We start from the raw sequence: 25,418 nt of genomic DNA on the forward strand, positions 1-25,418 counted from the left end.
CGGACTGCCATACCAAAATCCATAGATCCACAGATTCACTTTTTCTGACCTAATTCCACACGTAGCCGATTTGATTCAGTGCTTGATGAGCCTATGAGGTAACACGTTCATCTGATATTCAAGAGGAGGGATGAAATATGATAAACTTGTCAGCTTTTCACTTAACATTGTAAGTGTGGCATCCTGTCCTCATGTGACACTGGAGGGCATTTAGGGTAAAGTTCCAACCCTCCAAACCCAAAAAACAGACTGCTGCATTCATCAATGGATGCAACTAACGTCACAATTCCTAATGCCCAAGGTGACGTCTTCAAATTGCTTGGTGCAAAATTTTGGCCACTGAACAGTCCAAAGCCCAAAGATATTTAGTTGATAAAATGGTTCACTTGCTTTTTGCACCACATGTATACAATATAATTCTAGGCACTTTTATTGTGCAATATATCCAATACTACAGTTTTAGTTCAATCGATTTTTACAAAGCTTTTATCATATTTTGTATATAACCTCTGATCTTTGCCTCATGATTTATGTAACACTGGATTAGCTACATTTAAAGATAATGCCATGTAATTCCGCAACAGATGAACTAAAATTACAGCCTTGTTCAGTATGTGCTGCAAATTCTGTTACAGTGTTGAAATCACTTTCTTCTCAGGAAATCTGTCCTGGGCCACCTCATATATCATGAAAGGAGTTCCATCAGAAAATGTTTAATAATTAAGCCCACAATTTAATTTCTCTCTGAATAAATCAAATTCTCACCACACTGCAGTCCCTGAGCCTCTGTCGACTAATGATACCCTAGGGGCTCATTAGGAAACATGAAAAATGTAGCTTCAGTTAAACACAGAGCAGTATAATTAAGTTTAGTGTGTTATAGAGGGACCTGTGCTCATTGTTTAGAATCAACTTACAATATTGAATGTTATGTCAGGAGTGTAGAGATTGTTCTACTACAATGTAATTTTTCTAATTAATACTATGAATCTTATTCATATCTTTAAGTGATATTTGTGTGTGTTCTTGCATCATTAAAATCCAAGAGAAGAGAAGCCTCGGCGCTTCCAATCATTTTTATTTTCCTACCTGAAACACAGGTTTCTGCAGCCCATCTCCTATCCCGTGTCGAGTGTAGATGTGCCGGGACATTTCAGCCAGTTCATCGGTCCAGGGCGGAGGCTGACGCTCTGTACTGCTCCACTGGAACTGCTGCTGCTCCGGTAGCGGACAATGAACCGCCGGCTCCAGCTTAGCTCCGGTTTACGAAAACCGAAGAGGGGAAAAGGGTATTGGCAGTTCGGCTCTGTTCACCGCTGAAGATGTGTCCTCCTGTGTCCGTTGCAGATCTGCAAGGACGATTAACCGTTTCTCAGTGCAAGTACGGATAGCAACCACCCCCCTCGACTCCTATCAAATAGAGCTTGAATAGTGCTGCGTTCAAGGATAACGCAGAACTTCAGAATTTCAGACGACCGACAAACAGATCAATTTTTCTTTGATTTTCTTAGGGAGCAGACATCAGCCCATCACTTCGTTTGAGAGTAACGAATATTTATTATGTGTATATATATCTATATTTACATCTATCTGTCTAGTAGTATATATACAGTCTGTGTATGCAAAGTATTGTATATGGCAACTGAGCATTTCACTGCACACAGTTATCTGTATGTTAACATACTAACTAGTCATCATGAAAATTATCTTTATGGATTTGACTCCAAATGCAATAAATACATCAGTCAACCTCTTTATCATTATGCAACTCATAAGATACTGAATAAGAGATATGCACAGAATCTTGTGGCACAAAAGTTTGAGGTTGATGAAAGGATAAATCAAATTAAACATTATTACATCTGAAACTCATTCATCAATATTTTTACATGAAAATTTCTGATATTGAAATTTACAAGAAGCATTTGAAGGCAGCATAAACTCTTCCTCACAGTACCAGTATGATCTGGCATTTGGTGAAAGAGTTCAGGCCAATTCATTCGCTATATGGAAATAAAAAATAAAAAATAAACACCTCATAAAACATGGTATGAAAATTTCAGACATCCTCCATGACGATGGTTGCTAACTTTAAATTGTCATTATGGTAAATAGAACATATTTTAATAAATACAAGATATATCACATCACATTTTGATGGTGGTGGTGGAGAGAGCTGTTGAACACGTCAATCCAAAATCTCCTAAAGGTGTTCAGTTAGGATTGAGATCTAGTAACTCAACCTAACTGAACACCATAACCATAGCATATGATTCACATCATTTTCATACTTCTCAGATCATTCAGTGACCTCTCACACCCTATGGACGAGGGCAACACAGTCAGCCCAATATTAACACCTTCAACTGGTCTTGTGCTGTTTTCTTAACTTAAAAATAAAACAAGCCAGTTTTATCTCAGCAATCTCACCAGGACAAACAACAGATGATAAAATCTCCTCAGTCATCCTCAGCAGACCGAGCGACCAGCTGTGCTGTTTTCAGACAATCCTGTGGAAAGCCTTCAGTGTATACAAAGTGGAAAACAGCCTGTGGTGCCTGGCCTTGAACATTTCATTAAAAAGACCAGTTTTTACCTGCACCTTGCCACCAGAATTACACTTTTTATGAAGCGCAGAAAATATGAAAAGCCAGAAATCAGTGAATGAACTATGTTTTTTAAGTAATAACATTATTGGCTTATTCATCACTACACAACAGGTGATGTGTACAGGAAATAGGAGAGGCTAATTAGGTGGACAGTTGCTATTTTAATAATTTTCCTCTTAATTGTATAAATGTAATTACTTCAGTGCATCCAAAGAAACTGTAGGGAAATAAGCCCACTCTGCAACACAGGTCAATTTTTTTTATTTCAAAGAATATTTATATGTTTGCTCTGTTACAAAAGCAGTTTGAAAATCCTGGATAAAGGAACTTTTTCTTGAATATTTTAAATATACAGAATTATACATATCCTTATCTGAGACTGAATGTACTCGTCAAAGTAAGTATCTGTGTTGTTCTTTGATTTCTATAGAAAAAACAAGGCATCCAGTGGTAAATAAATGTTTTACAAAGCTAAGGTGCAATGTCAATGTCACTGACAAAACCAGGTATCTTACATCTAATATACAGTGCCTTTAGTATGAGGCTCATGAAGGAAATATCGACAGTTCTGGCTAAAATTATAACTAAGGAGCTACTGCAACACGACTGTAGATTGTGCAAAAGCTGCTCCTTAATTTTAACTCAAATTTGGAGTAATACCAATGGTAGGTTAAAATCATGTCTCACTTCTTTTTCTTCATATTAAGCACAACAAATGATTTCTGAGTCTTTTGAAATTTTTGTTCCATTTACATTTTGCCTGGAAATTAAGTAAAAGCAGACGGAAAGTAGGAACAATCATTGCACATTCTGCAACCATGTAAATACACATGTATGATGTCTCAGTATATATAAATCAAAGTAGAGGCAATGTCATTGAAACTTAAGTACATAGACATGAAAAATCTCAGTACTGCTGCTCATTTGCATGAAACACAGACTCCTAACAGGTTCTGCTAAATGAAAGACCCCACAGATGAAGATAAGAGGCAGGAAGGTACTGACATAATAAAAATGAACAGATGCATTATTTTATCAGATCAATAAACACACAAAGAGATTCACCTAAATATATCTCTGATCACCCTAAAATCTAACAATCTTTGCAAAAATCTGTGTCATTTTATGAGCAGAAGCCCTTAGACACATACAAACACGCAAAAAACTCACATGTAGACACATATACACACACAAAATGTCATCTTAAATATCTCAAATGCAACCACAGAATGCATTACAAGGCAGTAAATTTATGGGGAAAGCAATGTCTGAACCATTTACACAAATATAACTGTTAACATAACAGATCAGCTACAGTCATGAGTGCTGGTGAGGAAGAAAGAACAGTGAAGCTCCTGACTTTTAAATAACTGTGCATTCTGAGCACCTGCTACCTGTCCCACGGATATAGTAAGTGCTGTCTTTGCAGACACATGAGCACTCTCATCAGCACAGAGTGTTTCAATCAATAGAAGCAGCACTGTAGAACAAAGAGATGGTCAGAATAAATATGTACCTGCCTTCAGATGAATTCATCTAAGCATTTAAAAACAAGATGGTAGTTAAAAACTAAAATAACATTTAGGCCATGTTCACATCAATGCAGATAAATCTGAAAATGCCACTTCACTGTCAATTATGTCATTGTGGAACACCTTCTAGTGCTTCCAATTTTTCTGACTTTGGAAAACAAGTTTTTGTCGGCTTGCAGGCCATCTATACTGGATCTGTTTCAGCCATGTGTTTTTCAAGCCTTGTGCATATAAAAACACTCTTGATCTTGTATTAGGCTGTGTGCCAAAACACTTCTGGTGTACAGCAGTACTCTGGTTGAAAATGCTGAAAACGATGACAGAGGACTGCAGCTGCTGCTAACATGCTGCTTTTGCTACAAAGCCAGTATAAACAAAGTAGTGTGAATAAACGGTCAGAAAGAATAAGTAGCATTTTTTCACATTTATCCTCATTAGTGTGGACATGGTCTGACCCTTGAAGAGAGCCAACTCAGAAATAGTATTGTGTGGGAGTAGCACTGTGTTGAACTATAGATTGTGAAATGCTAATTTCCATAAATTTGACAAAAATGGCTCTCTGACTGTTACTGATGAGCAAACCCGACTCTTCTTCTATATTGACCTGTGATGATTGTGAAAACCAGCGCTGCTTTCAGTCGGTCCAGAAGAAGAAGAAGAGGACAGGAGAAAACTCCTGGTGCGATGTTTAGCCTCACATACAGTAGCCGAGTCCTGACTCAACTGTACAGCAGACCTGAGTTATGTACACACCTCAGTTATTTCAACTTTCCTGCTGCGTGTTCAGTCCAGCTTGACAGGCACAAAAATGTGCTAAGGAATGATCCTAAAGCAGTTATCTCTCTCTCTCTCTCTCACACACACACACAGGTGAGCTAAATGAACACACAGCTGGCAAATTAAATATCTGACGTGTGTATTCGTCTCAGGTCTGCTGTCATTTGGAGTTTTACAGCAGAGGCTGTTGATAATATGCTGCCTGCTGCTGTTGAGGAGCCTGGTGAGGGGGAGCAGCCATAGGATAGGACACAGGAGGCATGCTAGAGTTGTGATAAGTTGACATGTCCATGGCCACACCTGCCTGGGGTGGGTATGAAGCTCCAGCAGCTTGGTTCATGTACTGAGTGTTCATACCACCGCTGTGAAGATGAAACAGATGTGACAACAGTAAATATGTATTGAGGGGTCATAGTATTTTTTATATTCAAAATCATAAAAAAAATTATAATTCAGCCATACAATACAAAATCCAGGGCTGGGAATAATCTATAATCTTTTAGTGAAAAACTCTTGTTATGATGTGAAAATTCCTGTTGTTTGTTGAATGGTTTCAGGCTAATTGTAATTAAATACAAACTAAGAGTTGATCAATGTTTTTGGTTTTCATATGAACCGCTCTCCATCTGCTCTGTTATCTACCCAATATTCAAAACTAGTGGCTTGTTAATGCCAAAGACCTGAGGTGTTGAGCCACCTTAATTAGTTACATGACCTTTGTCATTAATTGTCTCTAGAGTGTTTCTGCAGAGCTCCTACTCAAACAGCCTAACAGATCTTGTTTTTGGTGGTGGGGCTGTTGTCTACCTCATGTAAGGGGGCTGAGCAGCTTGGCTGTTGGGTGGGGCTGAAACATTGGGAGGCAGTGAATGCAGTGGTCCGGGCTGGTCGCTGGGCAGACCATAAGGCTGTATGGCGGGAACTTGGGGCATCGCTGGAGGCAGGTAGGGACCACCAGCCGGTCCGAGGTAGCCCTGAGTAGACCAGAAGAAGAGGAGGAGATCATCTTTAATACATACAAAGGAAATGTTTCTCACACTGTTCAAAAGTTATAGAAAGAGTGCACTGGCAATTCTTCACCAATCTACTTTGTTACCTTTGGACAGAGCCAAGATAACCATTTTGCCCTGTTTCCAGTCTTTATGCTCTGCTAAGCTAATGGTTGCTGGCTGTAGCTTCATATTTAATGTACTGTACAGACATGCATATCTGTCTAATAGGGGTGTAAATCACAAGTTTCATCACAATACAATATCATACTGATTCAGTGACGTTTGTTGATATCACAAAGTCTGCTACAATACAATTTCAATTCGATTCGATTCAGTAGCCAGAGATCGATACGAGACAATATCATATGCTGATTTAACACAATCACTTCCATTCATATCAAATCACAAACAGCAACTAAAATATCATCTGACACTTTTATTCTTGAGCTTCAACCAGACATTTAAATGAAAAACAACCTTCTCTTTTAACTAAAAATAGACCTCCTGTTCACTATAAAGTGCCACATTCTGATATAGTGAGCTTTACATTTTTCAAACTGAAAACTGAAAGAACATAAAATTTTTGTTTGTATACCTTAAAGAAGGATATTTTGTAAACCTGAGTATTTTATCTTAAAGTGGCATGGCTTACACACAGCATGTGACCACTGATTTACTGCCCAGAGGGAAGAAAATATCATCGCTAACTTATTCCTAAAAAAACGTACAAAAACAAAAAACTGAATTACTATAAAAACTCAGATGTTCAAACTTCAACACTCTCTGATGCAAGCCTCTGAGTAAATCCAGTTTCTTTCCATTTCCTTAGAAAGTTAATATCATCGGTCTCTGTCCCCAGACTGACCCTAGAAATACTAATAAAAGAGAGGCCCATCACTGAATGTTTGGTCTCCATAAAAAAAGTCTGGCTACTGGGAGTTAGCTGCAGAATGAGAAATTCAGACATCGCTGGATGTATTAAGCGTAGACTATAAGTCAGTTGTTGCTGTGTTATTTTTCAAACACTGATAAGATGAAAAAGAAGACAATAGCTGCTTCATGCTAATTAATATGAATATGAATAGTTTTGTAATTTCAAGTGCTCATGTGCAAATAGTCTTTGTCACTGTAGGTTCAAGAACAACCTGGTAGTCAGTTTCACGGTGCTCTGCAAAAACAAAAATGATGAAAGGGGGAAAAAAGAGCAGGACTCTGGTGTGGGCCTGCCCAGTGAAGTGAAATCTTGAGGGGAAAGACAGAGACATCAGTCATTAGAGAAAACAGCTACTGCCAAGAATACCCAGATAGCCTCTGACCCTCCAGGGAGATTTTTAAAAAGGCTGAGTGAATGTCAAGCTATCAGGACTAATCCAAAAAGCAAAATCAATCATTTAAGGAGAAATCCAACACACTTGAGTAGAGGATGTAGGGAAAAAACCTCAGAAGAAAAAAGTTGAATCACATGACTATTCTGAATGATTTCCCTGACATTAGTCCTCTGTTATGTAAAAAAAAAAAAAAAAAAACATCACATCAAGAGATCAATACATTCAATAGACCAGAGTGGGAGTCTACATGGTGTTGACACTCAGTTATACAAGGTGATAATTGGCGAGTATGCTGGTAGTTGATTGTCAAGCAAAATATCCTCTTTAACAAAGAAAATGTCCAGCTTTTAATGTTCTAAACTGTGAGCCAACCTGTGACTGAATCATCCTTAAATTATGCATGACCTGGCTGTTGCCTGTTATTGATTCAGTACGCTTCACAGAACAGAGAAAAATGGAAGACAGTGCGCCAACAAGAATCTTGAATGATTTCTTGATTCTTCTCTTGTATTGAAGCTGACCAAGCATACCTGACTTCAATGCATTAATCCTAAAGAGAATGTAAGCACAGTCTCAATTTACCATTATGTGCATAAGTGACCAGTCATTTAGACTAGAGGCATAATTACCTAATTTAATTGAACCTATGGTTCAATTATTCAATTGAACATATGGTTAAATTAAATTAGAAACAATACTTTCTCAACCATATTCCATAATCCAAACCAAAATCCTTATCTTAATCCTGTCTAACCCCCTTCTTTTATGCTTTGTGTTGTGTCCTTTTCATTTGGTTGTCTGCTGCTGTTTTGTTATTGATTTATTGTAATTTTAATATCCTTTGAGGCAGTGAGTGCTTCATTAATATGCACAGCTACATAAGTAAAATATTTAGATTAACAAAGAGAAAATCATTGTTAAGGTTAGATTTTGGGCAACACAGAGGATGACTTTAGTGCTTTTTTCTGACCTGCATGGCCACAGCTGAGCTGGATGGTGCATACTGTGGTTGCATCTTGGAGTAGGATGAGTAGAATGGAGCCTCGTTCATGAGCTTGTTGTAAAGCTCCAGGGCCTCCAAAACTTTCACATTCAACTCTGACAGCTCTGAGTGTTTCCTGCAACATAGAGTGAGACATTTATTGGATGAGGACATTTTTCATCTTTAGAACAGTCCCATACAGAGTGCTATACAGGTTTTCCTACTGAAGCTTCTCAAGCATCTCCTGAAGTCTAAACAGCCAAGGCACAATCATCGCTATCCTAAAATCATAGCTGACATGGATAGTAGATAATCTAACAAACCTAGCTGTGAATTTAACAAATGAATAATAATAATTCTTATAAACATAAGTAGTTCATATCTAAAAATACCTGTCAATCTCCTCCAGCTTCTCATCAATCATCGGGTTCATCTGTTCACATGCACCTGTTTGATAAGGTATTTACAGTTAGGGAGGGATACAGAACCAGATTTAGACAACAACAGACCGACTGCAGCTGTCACTAGCAGAGCAACTAGATTTATACTGGCATTAAGATTTATACCCTCCAGCTGGATCAGCTCTGGGGAGTCAGGAGCTGGATCTGCAGGATCTGCATTCTGCAGCAGTGCCAGCGTTTTGTCCATCTTCCCCTGCAGAAAACAAGAGAGCGGGTTTGGGTTGGCAGTTTGATTGAGTGGTGATTTGGGTTTTTAAATATGTCCACTGAAGAAATGTAGTACCTCATCTATGAAGACGGGCTCAGGCTCAACTTTGGTTTCCAGGCATGTCTCTTCAGGACTGGCTGTCTTTTCAACATAAGCCGCTGTAGAGGAAAAGGTTAAGTTTGATCAGTCGTTCTGAAACTAATTTCCTCCAGTTGAAATCAAAGAGCTGAAGGGTATACAGCATTCTAAAGGCACAAAACTTTAGCCCTGAAAAAACAGTGTGTGTGAAACTACAGGGGCTACAATTTTCAATGTTAATTTTCAGATTCTGTAAAAAATACCTACCCGGCTCCGGTTCAGCATTGAGATTGGTTGTGACAAAGTTGGAGGGGAAAAGACCCACTCCTCTGTGGTTCTCTCCTTTCCACCAATTTGGATCGCTGTAAATGACACCATGAAATAGGAATAAACATCAATGCACGAGCTTCTAAGAGTGAGTCATATTGAGCATCTGGCTAAGGTTCACACCACCAGAGCCATCACAATATAAAACGATGGATTAAATAAAAATTAATTCTCAACTTATGGTGTATGCAGATGCTCTGCTAAAGTCACTTGTGAAATGGGTTTTGCCTGCGGAACAGACTTTGCCCAGCTATTTAATACATACAGTATGTGAACCAATTTTAGACTGTAAATTGGGAAGGCTTTATAAAGTGATGCATTCTTTTAAGCAAACAAAGGCATAAATTAATACTTTTTTTCTTTACAGATGATGGCTATGATGATCCTTTTATTCATCATTATTGATGATGATGATGATATGATATGTATATATATATATATATATATATATATATATATATATATATGATATCTCCTATACTCCTATACTAACAATTCTGTGAGACTATTGAGATTCATACTTCTGGATGCATCTTGCACATGTTAAACAAACCCAGGGATATTACATGCTTCATAAAAGAAGGATTTATTGCACAGGTATTGTCAGACTAAGGATAAAGCAAAGCTGATTCTTGATTGGCCATGTTATTTAACTGTACCTGTCATCCAAAACCAGAATTAGTTCTCCAGTTTTGAAGGTCAACTCATTATCTTCAGCAGCCTCAAAGTCATACAGTGCACGCACTTTACGGACCTCCTGCCCCCCTCCACCATTGGTGTAGCTTGGGGGATCAGAGGTCATGGTCAAGGGCCGTGTCTCTGCCTGCTGCTTCTGCTCCTGCAAGGACAGCTCAATGGCTGGAGGAGGTGGAGGTTTGGATGTGAAGAAGAGAGAACAGAAGAGAGATGGAAAGGAGAGGCATGTATTTGTCAAATGTCCAAAACATATGGGCTTGGCACAGCCACAGGATTGATCATTTTTTATTTAAAAAATACAAACAGTTCTCAAAAGACTGATTATAAGAAACAAAAAAACCTTCTGATGCACAGCAATGTGAAATCTAGTTGATAATCAATTTATACTGCTCTAAGGAGTATTTTTTTGAATACTGGTACAAACTAAAAAATAATAAGCCTTAAAAATACATTGCAATAGTTGGAAAATATGTGTTTGTAAAAGTATGCCTAGATGCCTAGATGAAGCTGACAAAGGTGTATCATGGCATCTCACTTTACCTTTGGCTAGGTCGTCATCATCCAATGCTTTGCTCGCAGCTGGTGTGCTGACCTTTGTGGTAGACCCCTGTGGTCAATATAGAAAGATAAGGTCATATGTGTATGTGTGTGTGTCTGTATACATACTGGAGAGAGTGAGAGTGATGCACTTAAGACTAGAAGTGGAAAAACTGATTTCCAGTGTCTGTGATGCCTTCTGCAGTTCATACTGGGGACTACATGACGGTCAGAAGTGTGGCTCTAGCCATCAGACAAAAACCCTCCACAGAGCTATCTCATCGTTTTTTGTCCAAGGTGACCTGAGGCAGTTCTCTGACATAACAATGAGGTCAAAGTGGACAAATAGGTCAACTAGACATTGCTGCTGTTGCTAAATAGCAACTGTTGACACTCACATATTCACAATGGGTGAACTTACACTGCTAGTTGCTGAAAGTATTACAAGAGCTGTCCAGTACAGTATAAAGAAAATCAAACACCCATGGGAAGATTTACAGGGTGCTGAAAGCAAGCTATAATTTACTGAGGATTCTCTCAGTTTTAGATCCTCCTAACGTTGCAACATGACACAGATATCAATGTTCGATTGAGTGCTGTTTTTAAGTTTTAAAACAAGGGGAAAAAAATGTCCCTCCAACCAGTCTGGAGAAAAGCTAATAGAAACAAGTGTCAGTAAATCCACACCAAGTTTGTAAAGTAACCTGATTTAGGTAAAAACTGAAATACACATATACATAAAAGGTGAACACACACTAATGGGTGGAGTTGTAATTCCATCTAAAACCACTGCAACTGCATAAGCCATTTATGACAACTTTAACTGACAGACTGTGTAACAAGAAAACTAAATGCAATGTGCACCAATGGAAAGGGACTGGGAAAGTCATTAGTTTTACATGGCATTTGGCTGTATATAAACATGCTGGAGAAAAAAACAGCATCCTGTCTAAAAACAACCTTAAAGTTCAGAGTGAATGATAGCTAAAAGGTAAATAGTGGAAAGCATTGCCACAGCTTGAGTCACACTACCTGCTGCTGTTTGCTCATCAGATGAGCGAGATTAAATGTCATAACTGCTGCCTCGTGTGCCACCTGCTCTCCATTAAAGCAGATTTCCCAGCCCCTTCCCACAGCACAGATACAACATGGCTAAACTGAGCGCAGCCAGTGGCAACAAGTAAGGATGAGAGAGCAAATAAAATTTCATGTTCTGAGTTGTCTGTTTATACTGTGAATAGATAAAAATGAATCAAATTCATCAGTTGTGAAGTACATTTATGTCTGATTGTGGATTATTTGTCCTCAGTGGCCCCTTTCTTAGATTCACCTGCAAAAACTAAGCCCTTGACAGTACATAGTTCTGGGGACCTCCCAAGTGTGGAGTTCCCCTGAGGGAATTTCCAGAACCAAAAACCTCTGTAGATAAATTCATACCTCTCTGACAGTGTTAATCAAAACTGAGCATTATCATCTTTGTAAAATTAGAATTTATGGCTGAGCTGTATTGAACTGCATTAGACTATACACATCTTTTCATCTAACATGCAATGAGTCTAACATGGAAATCTAGGTTCTGACTATAAACCCCATTCTTTTCCACTTGCATCACTTATTTAGACTGATTAACGCATGGATCTTGTTTATTTTACTTTTTAAGAGGGAATAAGTGCTTCTGTATGCCAGCAAATTTGTTTATTATAAACTCGCATAGCATAGCTTGACTGTAAGGTAAGGAAAAAAAATGTATCACGAAGCTCAGTATACAGAATTTGTGTTTATGTTTACCTCATTCATTTGTCTTTTCCCTCTTAAAATACTTTTGAAAGCATGATGACAAACTCAAACCGGTCAACATCTAAAGAAGCAAAGCCTCAGTAAACAACACTGAACAAAAGCTGCCAGCCACAGAGAGACTATTACTATATCATAGATGATGCAATTGTAGGTCAACCTGAGAATAAAGTCCACGTAAACCACTGAACACACATGGTTATTACATAATAAATCCCACAGACATCAAACGACAACTATAAAAACAGGCATCTCTGTCCTGACCCTGAGACATAACACACATATCCACAGAATTATGTAAAATATGTGAAGAGGAAATTCCACTGTAAGCTCTTGCCATACAAATGCAGACAGACAAGCTCCACCCAGCCTGAACCTTCACACTGACAAGTCACTAGTCTGCAGTGAAACCACAGCCACAATAACAGCCTTGGACTAGACAAAAAGAATCCACACACATACATACTATCGTGGTATATGGACTGTAACTATAAATAGGGGAGGAGTGTGGAGTGTTGGCTGCTAACACATTAAATCAGTTGGATGACAGTCAAGTCAAAGTGTGCAGGTTCCAATATATGAGACAAACCACTGAAAGCAACTGGATATAACAAGATGCTGGTACATCTGGCTGTGGCTAACATGTTTGCCACTTTGGCAAGCAACCATACTGTAGTTTCTTAACCAAATTAGTATTCATTATTGGCTCAAGACATTTTGTTATAGTTGAATCTCAAATAAACATGAATTTCAATGTTAATGTGTAGTCAACCACTGACTAACTTATAATGTTTTTGGGGCTATCCATAAAAGTTACAAGAGTGGGCAGAAATTGGGGTACATTGTGTTTTGAAAAATCTGTTTCAAAGGTCATCAATTTCAAATCTTTTTGTCCATTGACTGAAACAGTAGTTGTAATGATGACTTCTAAGTGTTGTATTTCTTGTTATTTATGTTTGTCTAGTAAAGTTTTATGACTGAATGATTATATATGAAGGAACCCTGATGAAAGCAAGACATTTTGTATTATCTCAGCATACCTGTGAGGATGTGGGGAAGGTGATGCCGTCCTCTTTCAAAGACTTGATGGTAGCACCAATTAGACTAAGTTGTGGATCCTTCTGGAAGTCTTCTGCCCACTCCACCATCAGAGCCTTTAGCTTTTCACACACCTTAGGGTGGGCCTACAAGGGGCATGCGAACAAATAGATAAGTTACTCTCTCCAGAGTTTTATGGATAAAGGAGACTGTGAGGCTGTCTGATAACAGGTCTCAACACAGTTAAGGGCTAAATGGTTGTAGGAATATAATTAGGATTCTATCTATGGTATTTCAGTTCTTCAGAGTGTAAGGCGGTATGTGTAAGAGATGACAGACAGATATGGTTACAAAATTGGAATAGTGAGAAAGTACCCTGCTCAGCACACTCCGTACTTCACTGGCAAACTCCCTTGAACAGATTTCCAAGTGGAATATTTTGCCACAGTTTGACACACAAGCACCAAGCAACTGCAAGAGAGAAAGATGAAATTGTAAAAAGCACCTATATATATATATATTGTATAATAGCAAAACAATAGGATTTTTCAATGTATTTCAACCAAGGAAGGGATTGTATCTACCACTCACATTACTGAATTATTTATAGCAGGTGAAAATTTGTAATTATAAATGGTTTTGATGACAATAGGGCTTTAATTGTCTGAATGAGTGAACACAGATCTCTGAAAAAAGATCAGGGCATGTGACAGTATTTGCTCATGATGACTCAGACAGAGAACCAGCTCTCATACTAAATCCTTCCAGTATGAAATCTTTCACCTCCATGTATGGCTTTAAACAATGGGAATATTAGATCAATTACAGCTCCACTGCATCTTAATTGCATAAGTGAACACTTACTTCTTATGTCTAAATGGAACAGAAGAGTTTGATCCTCCTTAAATGTTAAACTGAATGTTGCTTTTTTGTTGTTCAGGGAGGATTTTGTATGCTTTGGTTTTTATATACCCAAGATGTGCGTAAATTTGGTGACATGACAACAAGAAAACTACAAGAAGAAAACAAACTCACATTAAGAGCTTGCATGGCAACATGAGGTACTTTGTGGTTGACTCTCTTCATAATGGATCTCAAGCTGTCCTTTGGTCTGGAAAATAAGAGAACACAATAATAACTACAATGACTTCTAAAACAACAAGCACAGAGATGCTCCTGTGCAGGTCCTGTTTATTCATATTGTAGGCTAATTTCAAATTAAAACTCAAATGTGCTGTACTTAAATAAGCAGCTATTTGAATTGCAACACTGTACAGTTGCTAATGAGCTCTTGTTATGCAAAAGAAAATGCTTTTTTTCCAGCTTACCCATTGGATGTTGTCCCAATCTTATCGCAGATGTCCATAATGAGCCCCCAGTCATCTGTTGTGTTGTTTTCATTGGTTGCCTTGTCTGGAAATATGTCACACAGGGATAGAGTACATATGGACCAGTGAGAAAATATCTTCACTGGCATTGCAGCTGCTTGTCTTCAAACATAATGTATTCATGGGCAGACATGCCATTCACAATAGGTAAGTGTTATGGTAATGAATAACAACCACTGAACTGTCATCTTTTAGAACTGTTTAATGTAATCCCATCAAAGCCTGAGCCAAAGTTGAAAACATATCTTGGAGGGATCCTAAGCAAACTGCATTTCACATTTTATGCTGTTATATTTTTTGAACTTGTAGGGTTCCCCATGTCCAATCAGTCTTAAAGCATTTTAACTTTTCCAGCTCATAGAAAACCCTGTCATGAGACACATCATCCTGACTATGTAACACTTAGAGAACCAGTTAAGTGTAACAGTGCACTATTGTCCATTCATACAAGAACTGGGCTGTTGCAGGGACAGATATGGGTACTGACCAAGGAACTTTGCATAAAATTTACATGACCTGATTGTGAGAATGATGTGAAAAGACACATGTACAACACAAATGACCATGCTAACATGATTAGTTGATTAAGCAGGCAGTTGATAGACAGAAAATTAAATGCCTATAACAATCATATTCATCATCTGTTAATCTGCAGATTGCTTTCTTAGCCAAGTATTACATTTTTCTTTTTTTATCTGATCAACAGTGAAAAAAATATTTAGTTTACAATTATATCAAACAGGGAAAAGAAGGAAAAATTCATATTTGACAGGCTGAAAATGACTTTTCCCCCTATTACTACTTGCAAAATTATTTAAGCAATTAATCAAAATAACTCTGATAATCAACTAATAACTTCGATGATCAACTAATAACTTCAGTTTTGATTAAGGCTGCCACTAACGATTAAAAATAATCGTTAATTTCTCCCCCAATAAAAAAAAAAAAACTGAACTACACAATAGGTCAACTATATTTGAGATCAGAGGCCTGTACTACGAAGCAGAATTTGCGGTGAGCGAGGTAACTTCGGGTTTAACTCTGGGTTTTCAGTCTTACGACAGTGGTTCGCTTCCTACCGCAATAAATCGCCATGGTAACTGATGCTGAACGGCTTACCTGCTCCGAAGCAGGTTAACTTCAGAGGATCAGATCAAAACCTGTCAACAGCCCAACCACTGACCAATCAGATCACTGGAAAACTAGCGTCATCTTTTCTGCAGGGTCCCTACAGGGACAGAGTTTAATATAAAGTGACAAATAATCAATAAATAGATGTTTTTATAGCTCAGTGGAATCGTTTTGTTCCAGTCTTTCCATTGTGTCTACAACAAAACTTCTAACGAACGGTTTATCACACTAAATGATCACATACTGACATAACATTATTTTGATAGAACAAAGATGCTTTTATCCACGAAGTATTGAATATTTACCACGATTAAAAATGAACATTTCAGTCAGATCGACCTCAGACATTAACTCTCTCCTCTGTGCTTTGGCAGCAGAAACAGTATGACTGACTTTACTGTCACTGTTTATCTGCATTACATACTCATAGTAACTCAGAATAAATCATCATCAAATAAAAGCAAAAACGCTCACTCAGTGAGTAAAAAGCATTTATGAACTTATTCACAATAAATCCTCAGCGTGACTTTGATAATTGGAAATTAATTCTAGTGTTTCTATTCTAGTCATGTGGTCATATTGTTCACATTTCACCTTGTTAAATGTCATTTTTGGACGTCGCTAGAACCGAAACGACATGCAACTATCAGCATTACATCTCATATAATATTAGGTACTTTACTCATGGTTCTGACAAAGCTGCTTTTAACTGCTCTTTCACATGAACGATCAGGAAATCCTGGGTTGACTTAATGAGTTGATAACCAGCGTCGTAAGACCGCTTAGCTGTGGTTGTTAGGTTTAGTGCAGCCACATAACGAAAAGATATCCTGGGTATATTGAACTTGTTTCGTAGTACAGGCCTCTGGTGATCGTATACTTTCGCTAGTCACGGTTTTTATGTTATCAGCCCCAAAGTTAGTTACGAAACTGTCGCTTATCCTAGCAAATAATAAACTTGTTGAAGTTGTTGACAATCTGTTAGCTTGTGAGCGACACATTAACAAAGTGAGACTGAGACGTGAGGTTGTTGTTACCAAATCATGTCTGTAATGACTAAACTAGAGAACTGAAGCTAAGCTAACGTTAGCTCCAAGTGCTGTTGGCCCTGTCGTTAGCTACTGAATACACCAAAGAAATACAATTTCACTTACCAACATCTTGGTCAAATGGATTTTGGGCAAATAAAGGCATTCTAAAAATTTTAAAAGAGTTGGACTATTTGACGACAGAAAAAAATGTGTATACTGTAGTCTGACGTTTAACCTAAACAAGTATCTCTTCCTTGTCCATTAAATTCGCACCAGTTGCTCTTCCGGGAGCTTGGCTGCCTTCAATAATGCCTGAAAAATCTTTTTAAATATCGGCAAGCATTGGGCAAGTAAGTTATTAATACGTTTAGTGATTTAAATCAGTTAAATACTTTTTAATAATTGAAAGTTCAGTATATTTACATTAATTCATAAAAAAAATATTCAACACAATTCTTGGCACTTTACAACTCTGTTTATGCCATACTGTTAATAAAAAATCATTTCTGCCCATTACAGTGTTTTGGTTTGTTTATTTGTTTTTTCTTTTGTTTTGTTTTTTGTTTTTTATCATCAGCCATGGGCTGGATCATTGGCGACAGCTACACCCTTGTTGCAGCAATGAAGGAGGACCTGCACCACCTCCACCTGCAGCATCCAGACAAGATCATCTTCTGTCATCACCAAGAGCTGCAGGTGGAAGGCTGGTGCAAATCCAGGGAACCCAGATAATGCTTGCAGGTTTGTGAACAGTGTTATGGCCACATACATGTATGTTAATTGTTTAAATGGTGGTCTTGTACATCACACCAACACCCTGTTGTGATAACTAGAGTACCATGATCTGTGGCAGACAGGAAATATTGGAAAGCCTCAGAGTGGAGGTCATCCCTCTTATTCTGTGCTCTGCCTGTACTGAATGGGGTTTTACTGAAGAAATTCTGGAGCCATCTTTTTCTGTTAGTATTTGCTATGCAGTCTTTTAGGAGAAAAGGTGAAATGTTGTGATATTGAACAAACAGAAAGAGCTCTAAAAAAGTTCACTATGCAATTTGAGATGTTATATGGTGCAGCAACTATGACATTCAATATTAATTAATCTGATGACACATATTGCAACAAGTGTTGGGGACTGGGGGCCTCTGTGAGCCACATCAACCTTTACCTTTGAATCATTTAATCGCACTCTGTTACAATACTTCCATTGAATGACACATGTATATAAGCAAATAGTTAAAAGATTTCTTTAACAGAGGAGTCTAAGACAAAAAGCAGAAAAGTATATAGCAAATGTTAACAATGGGGTTAAAAACATTTTTTTCTGATCAACTTGCAGTTTAACTAACCTGAATGAAAATGTCAGGGTTTTTGGCAACTCCTTTCATAGCAAACTGTCAATGTTACAAAAACTCGCTATCAAAGACCTGCTGGGTGATAAAGTCAGACAGAATATATGTTACCATTGTTTTATTATAAAAGGCATATTCTATCATTTAAGTAGTAGCAGAACTCTAAAAAAAATGTATAAATTCAACTGTGGAATTACAGGATGGACGATTATGCAGAATTCTTTGGTAGTTCTATGTAGTTCTAAGTATTCAGAACAGAGCATTTATCAATACACTGAGCTCATGAAGACTGGTAGATAGTTCTGCAGGGACAGTCAACTGAACATTGCTCCCACTTGCTAGTTTCTGAGGTGGTAGAATCCGAGAATGTATATGCAGTGCCCACAGATATGTTCTACAGGAAATGTGTTTTAATCCAATCAAGAGACAGAGTATGTGATTCCACTTCCAAATAATATATAGAGAGACAGGATTTAACTGTACTAGTACCTGGTACCTACCATGTGTACTTTCAATGTAATGATTCACTTTCAACAGAATGACAGTAATTGTACAAAATAAAAAAATGCATTTCACATTGTTTTACTGTAATAGCTGGAATACCAAAATTAGAAATGTGTATTGAAATGTGTATTGAAATGTGCTGTATCTTAGTTTGTTAGTGTCCATGTTTATTCCAAAGTCTGTTATATAAAAATAAATACCACAGTAGTAGTTTACTGGTAAAATGCAGTATTCCAAAAGATAAACACAAAAATTCAGGTACAAAAATGAAGTTTTATTGTATATATTTGTCTAAAGTGATCAAAATGCACTAAAAAAGACAGAAATACAAGCTTACTAAGTAGCTTGCAGAATAATTTGAAAAAATACACTAGTCTAGTTTACCACTGACTTTATTTCTGTAGTTGTAAATGCAAACCACATGCACCAACAGTGCTTTTGATAGGTGCCTTGATTATCAATGGACCTTGTATGTCAGGAGTAAGATAATAAAATTGTTACCTTTAGAACTTGTTTGGAGAGGTGCTTAATGTTGCCTGTCACTCTCCACAATAACATTTTATCATCTCTTATATACCACGAGGAATGTCTCTTAATGTGCTGTCTTTAGGGTCTTTCAAAATATCAGAAAGATATGTCTTGGATTTGATGTGTGTATCCCTTTCATCTTTCCGGTCAGCAAGAGAAGTAAGATATATATATATATATGTATGTATGTATGTGTATATATATATATATATATATATATATATATATATATATATATATATATATATATATATATATATATATATATATATATATATATGTGTGTGTGTAAAACAACCACCTTTCTTCTTCTCCTTTCAACTGCCACATCCTCATCCCTGAGGAAGGTGGGGTTTTTTGGTTTGTTTGTTTGATTTTTTTCAATCAAATCCTTATAGCTGTCTGTGACAAACACAAATAAGGTCAGAAGTGGAAACTCCAACAGGACAACCATGTCTTCAGCCTGACCCTGAGTCTTCAGAGGGCCCTGGTGCTGTGGAAGACGTCATGCCTTGTTCCTGTGCCAAAGACGCTCCAAGGACTACAGACCTGTGGCACTGACCTCACACATCATGAAGACCCTGGAGAGACTCATCCTGGTTCAGCTGCGGCCCATGGTCAGACATTTGGACCCAAGGACTATGAGGGTCATGTTTTTTGACTTCTCCAGTGCGTTCAACACCACCAGGGTGAGAAACTGACAAAGATGCAGGTGGATGCCCCCCTTGTGTCCTGGATTGTGGATTACCTGACTGGCAGACCACACTTCGTGCGCCTGCAGCACTGTAGGTCAGACAGTGTGATTAGCAATACTGGGGCTCCGCAGGGTACCATCCTCTCTCCCTTCCTCTTCACCATGTACACCACGGATTTCAGCTACTGCACAGAGACCTGCTACCTTCAGAAGTTTTCTGATAACTCTGCAGTAGTTGGATGTATCAGCAAGGATGAGGAGACTGCGTACAGGGCTGTGGTGGAAAGCTTTGTCACTTGGTGTGAGCAGAACCATCTGCAGCTCAACATGGCAAAGACTAAGGAACTGGTGGTGGACATAAGGAGAATTAGGGCTCCAGTGACTCCCGTTTCCATCCGTGGGATCAGTGTGGATACTGTTGAGGATTACAAGTACTTACAGGTGTACTTGGACAATAAACTGGACTGGACCAAAAACACAGACGCCCTCTACAGGAAGGGCCAAAGGCGTCTCTATTTTCTGAGGCGGCTGAGGTCTTTCAACATCTGCCAGACAATGCTGCAGATGTTTTATGAGTCTGTGATGGTCAGTGCCATCCTTTATGCTGTTGTGTGCTAGGGCAGCAGACTGAAGGTGAAGGACGCTAACAGACTTAATAAGCTCATTCACAAAGCCAGCCACGTTGTGGGAGGGGAGCTGGATTCTCTGACAGTAGTGTCAGAGAGAAGAATGTTGTCCAGTATAAGGACTATATTGGACAACCCTTCATACCCTTTCCATGATGTGCTGGTCAGCTGAAGAAGCACATTCAGTCACAGACTCATCCCTCCACGATGCACCACGGAGCACCACAGGAAATCATTCCTGCCGGTGGCTATTAACTTGTTCAACTTCTCCCTCTAAGATTCAGCCTGTCTTAGGAGACACACATGTGCAATAAACGCAAATCTATCTATTCTGTGTATAATTTTATCTGCACAATTTAATTTAAATAATGTAAATGTCTGTAAATATTAACAAAGTATATTAAGGTATATTTATATATAAGGTATATTTCTTTATATTTTGAAGATTGGGTTATATCACAATTTTATTTTATTTGTATGTTTCATTATGTTATTTTATTCCTCTTTATTTATCTGTACTTGTGAAATGGAGCACTGCAATCCAACAATTTACCACAAGGAAGGATTCTGATTCTGATTCTGAAAAGCTCAGACAAAAATAATGGCCAGGTATATATCCAGAAATGTGTAAAATAAGTTGCATTAAAAATAAAAAAGTTATTACATAAAAATAGAATAGAACAGAAGTCTTTATTGTCACTGTTCCAAAACAATGAAATGCTATTTAGCAGCTCTAGAATGACAGATACATATAAAAAGCCAAAAGAATAAAAATAATTAGATGAAAAATAAAAATATATCAAAATATAGAAAGTGATATAGAAAGTGATACAGTGAACTTACAATCAAGGATTAACGACCATTAGCCATTATCACTTGTTATTTGTGATATGTTAGCATAAAGTAATATACATTTTTCATTAGTACCATCAGTGTTTTCTATACACTGAGCAATCCTCTATTTATAGTCAGTACAACACAAAACCTGTGCCCTATACTAGACGAAAGTTTCAGCACGGTAATTTGCATGGCATGGTACAACTGCACTTGCAGCATTTAAGATTAGCGTTGGCTGCTAACACTTTATGAACAACTTTGATGGCGGCTCGTGGCATGGCATAAAATTAATTCAAAAGATTCTTCATACATCATAGTTATCTTATCTGTCGAGCAGTTATATCTATACAAACCTGTAGTAACATCAGTTTTGCGGTCACCGTTTTTATTGGCGCTTTCTTTGTAACCGAGTACACCTCAATCAAGCCATCCTCACTGAGCAGGTCCGACCTTGTAATTACCACTGACTGTAAGCTTCTGTCTGTACTGAAGAGTCTCAACGTCCTTACTTTCGACGTGAACTGACGTGAACTGAGCTCCATTCAATCATTGGTTTATACAAGTGACATCTGACATCTAGTGGGGAAAAGAGGAACATGAGGCACAATTTTTTCCCCCATAATGTCAAGTTTAGTCACAGAAGTGTTGGTTATATTTGAGCACATTTGAGATTTGAAATTTAACAGTGATTATACTTTTAAAGCTGTCACTTTCATTTTTAAATCTATGGGGGTTACACCAATATTCCCGGACTGTATTTAGGAATATGCTCCACACGAAGACAATATAAATTAAAATAATAAAAATTTGACACAGGGCCCCTCCAAAGCCAGAAACTTAGCTAATCTTCACCTTAATGGATATTGTACTTAAGTGGTGCAACTTAACACATTTGTGGCTCATCAAACTGCCAAAATCAAATGAACCTGTGGGTTTGGGGAATCTCAGGTTCTGGGGTCTATTAATTTGTTTAAATTTTTATTTATTTATTTTTAAACAAATTGCTTACGTTTTGTCTGTTTTAAGTAATTAACACAGAGAAAATGTGAGTTTAAGTTTACTATCATAGAAAACTACAGAAACCAACAACAAATACTACTATCTGGGATGTTGTAACTTATGTTGTAATGGCATTGTATTGGCAATGTATGGCATTTTTGCTTTAAAAAAAAGTAAAATTGTTGCTAGTCAATCGACTGATCAGTTAATCAACTAATCATCTCAGCTCTAGAGTACTGGTCGGTTTCTGGGTGCCTGATGGGACTGACATGTACAGTGGGGATTAAAAAAAAAATTGCCCCAGGGCCATTTAGGAAGTTAGTTAACATTTATCAGCAGTTTTAACAGAAACCGAGCATTATTACCGTCATGAAGGTAGGACTAAGAGCAGGATTGTTGTGTGAGACCGTATTTGTTTTAGATAGGTGTACCTAATAAACTGCCAACTAAGTAAATGGAACGGTAGACTGTCTAGTCTATGTATGGGACGCACTTTAGGGGGCGCGCCTCTCAAAGAGTGTCCCTCTACAATTAGAGGAATTGACAAAGACTACAACCTTCAAGATAGGTACCGCTTTACCAGTCTATTCTAGTCCGCGGGCACCCGGGGGACGGGGTAGCCAGATTTTTTTTCTCGCGAATATAGATAGTCTGAATAAATATTTTTAAGAAATAAATAAAGCCACACACTGAATGGACCGTTTTGAGGTGATATTTGAGTGAATGTGTCTGAAAGCTAAAGCGGAATTACGGAAGAGTGATCCATCTCGCTTCAGGGCGACACTTCCGGGTGTGCTCTCCCGTTTATTTCCTGACTCGGTGAACCTGACAGCCGCCGTTGTCCACGACCAAAGACCGCTGAGGGTTGCAGTCATGTCGGCAGCTGCTCCGGGGACCAGCAAGGCAGCTCACAGCGATGTGGCCCCGAAGAAGAAGAAAGGACCCGGTGCCCTGGCTACGGCCTACTTGGTCATTTACAACGTTGTTATGACAGCGGGGTATGTAGCGTGTTTCCTCGTGCTAATGCTGCTGCTGTTGTGTGTGTATGTGTGTTCGTGTGTTCATGTTCGTGCGCGCGCGGTATTGAGTAAATCAGGACTAAATAATGGGAGCAAGATTTCCCCGTTGTGATAGCAGTGTTATTTTTGGTTCAATAAATTGATAATTGTACGCAATTATTATTAGAAACACTGCTAGCATGCTGCTGTGCAGTGAAAGAAATTTGAATTTGCTTCCCGAGGTCCAGCGGCTTATACAGATTAACGTTAGATGATCAACAGACAGCCACCTGGCGTGCACATTAAGTGGTCGCCACCCTAAACAATACAGGCATATAAAGACAGCTGGTTTATTGTCTGCTGTCAGTGTTTTTTCCCTCAGAAAGCGTGGGTTTTCATTCAAGGCAACGACCGAGTTTGAATTATATTTGTTTACACAAGTTAAAATTAAATAAATGACATATGAATATGAAAAATATTGGGGAGGTGGGGGGTAGGAATGCTAGAACTTATGAAAACAAAATCAAATCAATAAACCGAAGGTTAAAGTCTTTGTAAAAGTGCTTTACCTTGTACATGTAATAACAATAAGACTTAAATTAAGATGGCATTTTGTCCAAATAAGAAAAAAGTTAGGACTAAAACAGACACAGTCTGTCAGTTGATGCATAAAAACAAACCAAAAAAAAAAAAAAAAAAAAATCTGCAGCAATGTTGGTAATGGAATAATCAGTTACGTTCTTTAAGAAGCAAAAATGTAAAATATTTGCAGACTTCTCAAAAGTGAGAATATGCTGCTTTTTGCTGCTTCATTATTATGATGATGATATAATTTTAAAGAGAAAATCTTTAGTGGACAAAACAAGACATTTTAAGGTGTCGTCTTGGGCTTTCCAAGCTTGTGACAAGAATTTTTTTTGGACATTTCACAGAATAAACTGTTTATTGGTCAACAGATTAATCAATAATGAATCAGAATCCGAATTCTTTATTAATCCCTTGCAGGAAAGTGTTGCATTGCAGTGCTCCATTTCATATGTACAAATTAAATAACAAAGGGTAGAGAAAGAGTACATTAAATTTTCTGAGATAAATAATGGAGCAGGGATTGGAATGGGTCGCAATTTTCATTAAAAAGGTTTTATTGGAGGACAGTTTTATATAAAGTTGTAGAAACTGCTCATACCAGGCTGCAATATGAACAGTTCCAAAAACTCTGTCTTTCCATATTGTAAGCCCTGTAACACAAGTTCAGATCAATAATGATTCAGCATATTTATGCTTCCCTGTACAAACTGTACTGTAAATTGTACAATCAATGAGAAGCTGTGGTTAGATATAGCTATGCACTGAGATTGTTTGTTTGTCAAGAGTCATCTAGAAATAACTTTTCAAATGAATTTTATTGGACTGCATTTTGCATTTTGAATGATTACAGTTATCTGATTACATTATCTTGAACCATAAACAGAGAAATCTGTGTGCATGTTTTATTGCGCTGATTTTTGGACTGTTGCACAATTGAATGGTGGGTGTTGTTTGCTCATTGTTCCAACCAGTTAGGTCACATTGTGTCCCGCTCAGTGTCGATGGGCCATACAGCGCTTGCTTTGTATTGAGTACAAGTTAGGGTGTTGTACATGCATGTTATTGCTATTCATATTCAGTGTCTGCATTCAAATGCTGTCATAGCAGCTAAGCAGGCCTACTCAGTTTCTGCTGAACTGGCCCTATTAGTGTGAATGCTACAGCACTATTGTTCTTCAAATCTTTACTGTTGTTTTACTGTACCTTTTCTGGTAGCTAACTGCTCCTGTACGCTTTGTGCTACAGGCACAATTCAGGTATCAAAATGTTCAGCTTTTTCTGGACATTTCTGCTTGTATTCAACTTTTTTTCTGCTATTTATGGGTGATTTTATTTAAATGTTTTTATCAATTAAAAAATGAATGGGATCCTGGGAGTTCAGCTCAA

General features: G+C 37.9%; 3 protein-coding genes across 18 annotated transcripts in view; 1 reads left to right on the forward strand and 2 right to left on the reverse strand.

The window, feature by feature from the left end:
- The window catches only part of cacnb4a (calcium channel, voltage-dependent, beta 4a subunit), a 31,818-nt gene extending 30,396 nt beyond the window's left edge, over positions 1-1,422 (reverse strand). Inside the window, exon 1 of one of the 2 annotated variants that reach the window (XM_018696518.2) lies at positions 1,090-1,422. In XM_018696518.2, coding sequence (XP_018552034.1) covers positions 1,090-1,152 — 63 coding nt within the window. In that variant the 5' untranslated portion in view covers positions 1,153-1,422. The remainder of the gene's footprint in view (positions 1-1,089) is intronic. The other variant, XM_018696516.2, reaches the window with a different exon arrangement.
- Positions 1,423-2,854: 1,432 nt separating this feature from the next.
- The window catches only part of stam2 (signal transducing adaptor molecule (SH3 domain and ITAM motif) 2), a 50,833-nt gene continuing 28,269 nt past the window's right edge, over positions 2,855-25,418 (reverse strand). For 2 of the 15 annotated variants that reach the window (XM_051069753.1, XM_051069762.1), the window contains exons 2-14: positions 14,688-14,772; positions 14,395-14,470; positions 13,735-13,830; positions 13,362-13,505; positions 10,531-10,597; positions 9,954-10,152; positions 9,235-9,329; positions 8,965-9,047; positions 8,787-8,874; positions 8,613-8,667; positions 8,209-8,356; positions 5,726-5,892; positions 2,855-5,280 (exon numbers count right to left, since the gene is read on the reverse strand). In XM_051069753.1, the coding sequence (XP_050925710.1) occupies positions 5,091-5,280; positions 5,726-5,892; positions 8,209-8,356; positions 8,613-8,667; positions 8,787-8,874; positions 8,965-9,047; positions 9,235-9,329; positions 9,954-10,152; positions 10,531-10,597; positions 13,362-13,505; positions 13,735-13,830; positions 14,395-14,470; positions 14,688-14,772 (1,493 nt within the window). In that variant the 3' untranslated portion in view covers positions 2,855-5,090. Of the gene's footprint in view, positions 5,281-5,725; positions 5,893-8,208; positions 8,357-8,612; positions 8,668-8,786; positions 8,875-8,964; positions 9,048-9,234; positions 9,330-9,953; positions 10,153-10,530; positions 10,598-13,361; positions 13,506-13,734; positions 13,831-14,394; positions 14,471-14,687; positions 14,773-15,866; positions 15,976-17,032; positions 17,198-25,418 lie in introns of those variants that run through there. The other 13 variants (XM_051069755.1, XM_018696520.1, XM_051069746.1 and 10 more) reach the window with 13 other exon arrangements.
- Positions 23,155-25,418, forward strand: part of LOC108897097 (very-long-chain (3R)-3-hydroxyacyl-CoA dehydratase 2) — a 78,916-nt gene continuing 76,652 nt past the window's right edge. Inside the window, 1 exon segment of the mRNA XM_051069772.1 lies at positions 23,155-23,444. Within this exon segment, the coding sequence (XP_050925729.1) occupies positions 23,170-23,444 (275 nt within the window). The 5' untranslated portion in view covers positions 23,155-23,169.

Source organism: Lates calcarifer, linkage group LG1 (assembly GCF_001640805.2).
Source record: "Lates calcarifer isolate ASB-BC8 linkage group LG1, TLL_Latcal_v3, whole genome shotgun sequence".
NCBI lineage: Eukaryota > Metazoa > Chordata > Actinopteri > Centropomidae > Lates > Lates calcarifer.